The 9344-nt window shown below is 42.3% G+C and overlaps 1 protein-coding gene across 17 annotated transcripts in view; it reads right to left on the bottom strand.

Moving 5' to 3' along the window:
• Positions 1–7012, bottom strand: part of STX17 (syntaxin 17) — a 37985-nt gene extending 30973 nt beyond the window's left edge. Inside the window, exons 1-5 of one of the 17 annotated variants that reach the window (XM_050709198.1) lie at positions 6693–6796; positions 5135–5728; positions 4208–4279; positions 3446–3514; positions 1027–1209 (exon numbers count right to left, since the gene is read on the bottom strand). In XM_050709198.1, coding sequence (XP_050565155.1) covers positions 1027–1149 — 123 coding nt within the window. In that variant the 5' untranslated portion in view covers positions 1150–1209; positions 3446–3514; positions 4208–4279; positions 5135–5728; positions 6693–6796. Of the gene's footprint in view, positions 1–1026; positions 1210–3171; positions 5729–6692; positions 6850–6896 lie in introns of those variants that run through there. The other 16 variants (XM_050709205.1, XM_050709206.1, XM_035550613.2 and 13 more) reach the window with 16 other exon arrangements.
• Positions 7013–9344: the final 2332 nt, after the last annotated feature.

Consider the following 9344-nt stretch of genomic DNA (forward strand, 5'->3'; position numbering starts at 1 on the left):
CAGAACTCTGGACACCACCTGTCACTCATTTTTCTGTGGTGGTAAGCATAACCTTTTCTAAACAAATACGTATTTTATCAGTAGTTTCAAAGTTTCCATTGCAGCGTTGATATTATGACGATACGCTCATCTACTGAGTCACTCACTCTCTTCTTTTTTTATTGGTGTCACTTGTTCTAGTAAATCTCTTACCACCTTCCTTGATGAACCAATGTCTCAGTTTCCATGGGCTAGTGGGCTACACATTTATTCTAATAAACAGAGGTAATGTTTTGAGTCTAAAATCAGATCACCAGTACTGCTAAACTGTTATAACTGTCCCTGGCACAGTTTTGTCCAGGTCAAATGGCTCTCTTATTTAAAGAATTTCTGTGGTTAAGGAGTTAACACAGCAGTGTGGATGTAGCCATCCTGTTTTTGCAGAATATGAGGGTTTAACAATATGGACATAGGCCATTTCATGCCAGACAACTGTGCTGGGGGTGTTTATTTTAGCAGTATATGCACGGCCATAGCATACGCAAGAATTTAACTCCGCACTTGTTTTTCTTGGAAACATAATCAGTTTCACTATCAAAAGTGATCTAATATCAACAAGAAGCATAAACATGCTAAAGTGTGGTACTATTATTTTCCTATTAAGTTTATGAATTTAATCTATTTTTTTAGCTCAGTTAAAAAACCTATATAGAAAAAGATAGGTATGAACAGTAAATTATTCAGAATAGTAGGCAGTGAACAACTCTGAATTAAAAAGAAAGTAAGAATATTAGCATGCTTTCCTTACCACAACTTTTTAACACAAAACATCATTTGTTCTCGCTCTGTAAAGTGACTGGTTCCCACAAACGTAAAGGCTTTTGTACATACCGAATGACCAGACAATAATACAGAAGTTTCATTTTCAGCCAGATTTGAATTAAAACATTTAATAATCAACTTTTCATTGAAATCTGTGTATAACCTTTCAGGATGACTGCTTCTATACTGTAAAAAGAGCTATATTAGTAAAAAGTGAACACTCACCTTCTCAATATTTATTTGGTGTTTCCTTAATCTCTCCAAATCTGTCGGAATTGCCACTTTAATGAACTTCTGAATGGCGGGTTCAATTCGACGGAGCTTAACTTTTTCATCGTCTTCAGACATCCTAAAAAGCCCCTTTCAAGCTAATATTTGCACAATATACCTTTACCAAGGTAAAAAACCCTAAAAGGAAAGAAAAAATAAACACAAAGAAAATTACAGGCTTACAAAAATGTAATAATTTAGAATCACTTTTTAAAAGAAAGCAAAACAAGGTAATTCCATCTTTCCAATAATCACAGCTATTCCAAAACTACATTTGAACAGCATTAACTACTTAAAAATGCATACATTATTAGCATTTTATTTGCATTTAAATGCATTATTCCCATATATCTGCAGGACTTGGGGATCATTTTTTCCATAGATAAAATTTAACACTAACATAAAAAGTAGCTAGATACATAAGGCAGATGCAAATGTATGTTGCAGCATAAGGATAGGTAGAAGCCTTTGGTTGAATAAAGCTTGTGATTAGATGCTTTGGTTGATCAGAGTTCAAGTTTTACCAATTAACATTCTGAATCGTCTGAAAAATTGTAAAACATATCCTGAAAAGACTCCACAATAAAATTATATCTGGAATTTCACTTTCTAGAGATCAAGAGCATCTGACTGAAGATTTCCACTCCCAAGCTGCATTTGTCCCCCGCTGGCGACTAAGGCATCATCCCACAAAGGGTTTAAACAGGTTACTGAAATATTTGCAGAACCAGTACGTAAGCCGCCTGAATTCTATTCTTTGCAAATGCATAAAACATAATTCCAAAGTTTCCCTTTTCTAAAATAAGCTATGTATATAGTAACATGTATATAGCTGTATATAATAGCATCTATATATAGAGCACATGACTAATATAAAGGAATTCCATTAGGCTGAATGCACACGAGGGACAAGAAAAACTACTGTGAGATAATATAGTTTTAGTACTGCATAAACAGAGGTTATTTAAATGAGATTTTCTTTCTGTATATATATATATTGTAACAAAAACAGAAAGTTGAAGTTGATTTAAGGGCAGACATGTATGAGAAAGTTTTGTACAACTGCGTGAGTAAAAAGACACATGCTGAATTAGTTGTCTTAAATTACTTGTGCTACAACAGCAACTACATCAGGTTATTCTTCCAGTAAGCAAACTAATTTAAAGTAATTAAACCAGTGTAATCCTCCTGCTACAGATCAGGCCCAGCAGAATGTAACAGGTAAAAAAAAAAATCCTATTTTTCATGCAGCCAAGTGTATTATTAATGTTAAAATTACACATTACTTTTCTCATTTCTAACTACAGTGTGCCAATGTGGAGGGGGAACGTTCAGATTTTTGTGGGCTCTGTGGTTCCTGTCGGCAGAGAGACCTTCATGGCAGACACCAGTTGATTACACCAGGTCTTGACTGAACCAGTCAGGGAGATACCTACCAAGGAGCCTTAAAAATCCCTTCCTTACCCAATGCATTTAATATTAATAGCTCTTCATCCACATCTTCAAATAAACATGCAGTAGGTAGCCTCATATTTTTGAGGATGTAAAAAGAATTTCATATCCTTTTGTGCCGCTTTACTCTTTCCTCCTAAAAACAGTACACCTAAATACACAGTGATAAAACATACATTTGTTCTTTCGCTATACCTTGATCACCACAGTCCCTAAAACCTTTGAAAGAGCCACTCATATCTCCCAGTTGAACTCCATTTTGAGCTTAGACCAGGTTTTTTTTTTTTTTTACTGTGAGCAAAAGATAAAAAGCATCCTATGCCAAACTGTAATACTTCCTCTCTTTGAACACACATTTAATTTCCTGACAGCTTACAAACTAATCCACTAGTTTATGAGCTAGAATTAATTAAAAATCGGTTCCTCAAAGAAATTTATTCTCCAAATCGTGCTTTTCTTTAACACCGAATTGTGTTGAAGAGGAGATGACACAATTTCTTCGGACTTCTCACACAACGTGAACTAATGGAAAACCACAGCCCATTCTGCAGTAGAACAAATACAGCTGAGAGCAAGCTAAAATCACCCTCATTTGGTACCTAACCTTTACTGGTATCTAGAGATTGATAAGAATGTAAGTCACCTAACCTGTTGGTTTTCAAATTGTTCCACTCTGGAAGGAGAGTTAATGTAGCCGGTGGCCGTGTATCTTGAGCAGGTAATCTGAATACAGCAATGGTTTAAAATTCAAGTATTTAGCTGCACACAGGGCTCTGGACAGTCATTTTCTCCACCATCGAAATTCCCAGACTGTAAATTCACTAACACAACAGTGTCTAAGAGCCTTTTTAAGGCACTGATGCCTACCATTCACTGCAAACTAAGGGTAAGAAACTTAGGAAGAAACATAAAAACTCCTTACATTCTCTTCAGGTCTTCTGTTTGATGATTCCTCAAACAACGTAGCAGCTTTCATAATAAAAACTCTAAGCTACAAATTATCGATAAGAAAAAATGCAAGAAAGATTTGCCATTTTTTTTTGAAGTTAATATAATATGCTAAATAAAGTTATCTTTAGATGGTTCTGTGATAACAGTATGTCAGTTCCAGATGCAATGTCAAGGAAATCTAAGCTTTCTTGCATACTTTATTGTGTTTGTGTTTTCCTAAGGATAATTTTAATAATTAATTTCCAAAGCTTTAACACCTGTTTCTCGAGTAATCATAGAAAAACAGGACAGCTTAGGTTGGAAGGGATTTTCAGAAGCCACCTAGCACAAGCTAGATCTGGTTGCACAGGCCATTGCCCAGTTAGATAGCCACTCATGCCCTTACCAGGCCCCTGCTCCAGCGTTTGACCATTCTTCGGGTTAAAAAGAAACCAACAAAACTAAAAAACGTTCCCTGTGTCTAATCCAGCTTGTGTCCATTGACTCTCATATTACTGCCGTGCACCTCCAAGAGGAGTCTGACTCAACACCTTCCCATACACAGCAGTAAGATCTCCCCTTCCTCCACCTTCTCTTATTAAGGCTGACCAAACTCACACCACCCAGTTTCTCCCAGTTTATCCCCCTAACCACCTTGCTGGTCTCACAAGTGCCAAACAGAGAGGAAGAGTTGCTCCCTCGACCTGCTGTCCCTCAGCCACACTAAGGGACATTTCTCTCTACAGGTACTTACCAAGCTCCAAGCTCAACCAAATCTAGACTTCTGTGAGCCTGGAATACGCTGATACGATTCTCTAAAATACATCTAAGTTTGAGCAAAAAAGCCAGAGAGAATACCATATCACTAAATCAGTAATTTAAAAAGTTAGATAAAACCATACGTAATTAACTGTTCTTCATTATATTCACTGTGCAAGATAATTTGATAAACAAAGAAATTACAGAATCTTGTCATTTCAAACACCGATGCTATAGGCCTGTTAGAGATTATCTCTTCCAAAATTAATGTACCAAAATTCAATTATATTTCAGTGACAAAAGTAACACTTAAAGTGATCGACACCCAGATGCAGCATAATTTTCAGTTGTGTTAAATAATAATAATAAAGACATATCCAAAGTATACTGTAGCAGCATTATCAAAGTATTAGGTGGTGGCAAAAATTATATATACCTCTCTTTTTAATATTTACATTTTCTGGAGATGGCCCCAAACTGGAACTACGATTATGAAGTAAACTTAGAGTAAAAGAATATCATTAACTTGGTGTCTGCACTTCTGAAAATCACCTATGATTCTTACCACTCAAGAAACTCCAGTTTCTTCACCCCACACACTTAAAATTATTTAAGTATATCTTACATAAAGGATTAGTCTACACGCTATTGTTTGAAAGCACCTTTCACAAAGCAACAGAACCTGAGGCATTTCACTGGCTTGATCTTTATTTTACTAAATAAATGGCTATATAAAGCATACAAGATCTTTAAATAATAAATCACTTCCTCTTACAGATAGCCAAGGTCCGAGCAGCATACGCTATCACATTTCACTTTTTAAGTCAGATAAGTGTAAAGGGTGAAAGGATTTTCAGACATAAAATTCCAAACTGTGAAAGTGTGAATTTAATTCTGACAGTAACCAGAAATCTCCACTTACTTTGTGGCAGCGCACAGAAATCACAGAGTCATACAGTTGTAGTCAACCAGAAAAGTCTTGCTATGACGGCAACATACTTGTACCAAAAATTTCAGTAAATGCTGTTGTATGAATCAAACGTAATGCTCATGAACTTCTGGTAAACAGCATAGTGTTCTCCACTTAAATATGGTAGGAAAAAGCGGAATAAATCTGAAGAGTTCTGTTCACCCAGAGAAATGCAATATAACACATCAATTTGATGTTGACTCACTTATGACACTTTAAACAATCACTGCTACTAGAAGTACCTCCAGCACAGATGCCTTGTTTTTAAGGCCCATACGGGCAAAAAACTTTTTCCTTTTCTCATTGCAAATAACAGTTTAGAGGTTAATAATCAAAGAATTAGAATACAGGTGCTGAAATACAGAGATATACAACAGCTTTCTCAGTAAGCTGACCTGAAACACTTCTCAGAGTAGTACTGGCCTCAAAATTGAGTGGCAGAGAGTACTCACCACTGCTCACTTGGCTTAGGCCTGTAGTGAGTGAGGAACGTGTGGGATACAGCCAGGGTGCCCTTTGGTTCTGGACTACACCTTTCTGCACTGGCTATGAAAGGAACCAGAGAAAAGCAGCTTTGTTAGGGTGAAATACAGGGCGACTAGCCCTGAAGTGTCCACGAAGCGACGCAAACAGCCACTTAGCGGGGTGAAGAGCTGTCCACGTGGGATCTCCTGCAGAACCACCAGAATTAGCGGCTGTACGTGGCAGGCTGAAATCTAGGATTGTGGCTCCCAGTGAATCTGTTCCCTTGTGGATCCAGCAAGACAAACTAGATCCGGACAAGGGAAGGGCACACGACTGCATTTTGAGAGGCCCGGAGCAAACTCGATGGGCATTTTGCATTGTTTGTTTCACACTTTTAAGCCAGCTACAGAAGGCCAGACATCACGGGACTAACGTCAACGTTTCCTGAGCACTGCTGAACCGGCAGAGCGAGTTCACAGCGGATCAACAGCCGCAGTACCTGGCCACAACGCCCTGCAACATGCAATTACAGCTCTAACACGGATTTTCCTGTATTCCTGGACTATGGCTGCAACAGGTGGCCGAGGCCTGAGCTTCCCCCACCCTGCCAGGGCAGACCAGGGGCACAAGCAGCGAGCAATGAGGGACATAAGGAAAGCTTGTCCTTAATGCATGGTCCTGCATGTCCTACACCGAGCGGACTACACCAGCTCGCTTCTCCCGGAGGAAGCAGAAAACCTTACTAAACGCAGCACCAAGCCACTCGTCACCTTACGCTGTACTTTCTTCCAACCCCGTGCTGGCCCAGCGACTTGTGGCCACCTTCACCAAATCCAAAACCCCAAAAATCCCCCAAACCCGTCGCCTCCCTGCGCCCCCCTCCCGGGACGCCCGGGACACCCTGGCTGCGGGCAGCGGCCGCGGGGGAAGCGGCCCCAGCGGGACGGGCCCCGGGGCCGTGGCAGGGCCGGGGCTGGAGCTCGGGGCTCGGAGGGGGGTCACGGCGCCGCCCCGCAGCCTCCCACCCAACGCCGCCGGCTCCTACCGGCAGGGCACGGACGCAGGCACCGACCCCGGGCCTCCCCCGGCTGGGAAGCGAAAGCGAAAGCGGCCGGGCCGCCATCGCCGGAACCCGGTGTCCGCCCCGGCCTCCTCCTTTCCTTCCTTCCTTCCTCCTTCCCTCCGTCCCTGCCTTCCTTCCTTCCCTCCCGCTCCCGGCGGTCCCGGTTCCCCCGCCGCGGCCCCTCACCATGCGGCGGCTGGGCCCGGGGCGCTGGCAGGGAGCTGTCTGGGCTCCCCCCCCCCCCCGCGGCGGGGAAGCGGCTCTGCCCCGCCCGCCACGCACACGAGACACAAACACACACCGGGTACACACGCACACCGCACACAAACACACCACGCACACGCCCGCACACCACTTCGCCCCCGGTTTGCCCCCGAGGTGGGCGAGGGAGCCGCAGCCAAGCAGGGCAGGGGCCGGGGCTCGCCCCCGTGTCAGCCCCGCGAGCAGCTGGGGGGCTCCGAGGCAGGAGCTCGCCGCGGGAGGAAGGTTAAATGGCTGCTTCTGGAAGGCGGACACGGGTTGCCTGGTGACCCCCACATACTTTGAGAGCTTTTCTTAAATCGTGTTTGTAACTCATAACACGTAACGTAGGTAAAGCCCGGCACATTGCCCAGTGGGGTGCTAGGGATCACAGAATATCCTGAGTGGGAAGGGACCTACGAGGATCACCAAGTCCAACTCCTGGCTCCACACAGGACCAGCCAAAAATCAGACCCTATGTCTGAGAGCGTTGTCCAAATGCTTCTTGAACTCCAGCAGGCTCGGTGCTGTGACTGCTGCCCTGGGGAGCCTGTCCCAGTGCCCGACCACCCTCTGGGAGCAGAACCTTTCCCTAACACCCAGCCTGACCCTCCCCTGTCCCAGCCCCATGCCGTTCCCTCGGGTCCTGTCGCTGTCCCCAGAGAGCAGAGCTCAGCGCCTGCCCATCTGCTCCCCTCGTGAGGGAGCTGCAGGCCGCCATGAGGCCTCCCCTCAGCCTGCTCTGCTCTGGGCTGAGCAAACCAAGGGACCTCAGCCGCTCCTCAGCTGTCTTCCCCTCTAGACCCTTCACCATCTTTGTAGCCCTCCTTTGGGAGGGCTAATAGGGCTAATTAGGGCACACTCTAATAGTTTTATATCCTTAGGAGATACAAAGCATTAGGCTATGGGGACAAATGCAACCCAGGCCATGCCAGTGAGGTTCTGTTCTCCCCTCACTGTGCCCTTTTCCATTTACAACATCATTCAGAAAGTAAGTATTTAATGAATATTCCAATTTGAAAATACGTGAATTCTGTTTGTACCTTACACTGATAATTAGACCCAGTCCCAGTATTTCAACCTCTGGCTACCAGAGCTGCTGCTATAGGTAGGCATACTGGCAGCTATAGGACAAATTTTCGTCTACGTAAAGCAAAACATCCAAGGGTAGCCTGCTATCACTTCTGGTCATTTTGCTGCCTCTGAATAGAGACAGAAAACTATCTGGCTACCCAGCGATATCTCTATAGCAACAATTAATGAGGATGCTGTGCCACTATTGAAATAGATTTATTTTTTTTTTAACTGTACTCGATAGTATTAAGAGAACTGATTTAAGATCTCCAATCAAAGATAATTTTGATGTTATGAACACTATTTATGTTATCTGTGCATCTGTCTGTCATTCCATACCCTTTGGGCCAGTTCTGATCTAGTTTGGAGAACACTTTTGTAAGTTTTGTGAAAATTGGTATTTCAAAACCTGAATTTGTTTCCTCGGACAGGGAAAAGCAGGCAAAAATCTCAGCTCCTACACATTCTTCTTCTTAGCAGCAATCAGCCAGACAATCAGTATGTATATATTAGCCATCCACTTTGCATACACATCATTCCAGACTGCTAGATGTTTTTTTCATGGGGCACGTGGAGAAGAAATTGTAGTTACTGCAGTTAAAGTTGTTTAGGGGCTTAAGGGTCCAAATCCACAGAATCCACAGTCTTTATTAGTTCTGTTGCTCACGATACAGCTGGATAAATGCCAGAGTATTTAAAAAATGCTTACAATGATCATATATTTAAAAAACGGTAATGATGACACAGGCTAACGAAGCATAACCAGTTTGGCACAGATGTTGGGCAGAAACATGGAAGTTCTGACCTGGGATACGGTCATTAAATGCCAATAATTAAACACCACTGAACACACTTTTATGAAAGAGATTTGATTAAACTTATTTGAATTTAAGTTTGGTTCATAAAGGTAATAATGTTGATTTAATAGATTCCATCTAAGTTAGAAAACTATGCTATTCTCATAAATACAGCATGGAGTATAAAGTCTATGTAGTTCATAGTAAGTGGATTCAAAACCGGTGCAACTGAGAATTCTCAAGAGACATGATAGTAAGTGAAGATTTGTCATACAGATGTCTTCTGAGGAGGCTTATTCTTGACCTGGTACTATTAGGAGTGACTTAGACAAAAATACAAAATTACTACTCTGATGTTGTAAATAGTGGTAACAGTGGGTCACTTAGATAAAATCCTATGTCTTACTTTTTAAGATAACCTCGTTTATAATAATACTTTTCTTAAGACAGGCAAATTGAAAGCTGACATTGAAGATCAGGCCTCAGGGCCTCCCTCGAAACCTGAGGGAGAGTAACTGCCATG

The sequence above is a fragment of the Cygnus atratus genome, chromosome 2 (genome assembly GCF_013377495.2).
Source record: "Cygnus atratus isolate AKBS03 ecotype Queensland, Australia chromosome 2, CAtr_DNAZoo_HiC_assembly, whole genome shotgun sequence".
NCBI classification, from domain to species: Eukaryota; Metazoa; Chordata; class Aves; order Anseriformes; family Anatidae; genus Cygnus; species Cygnus atratus.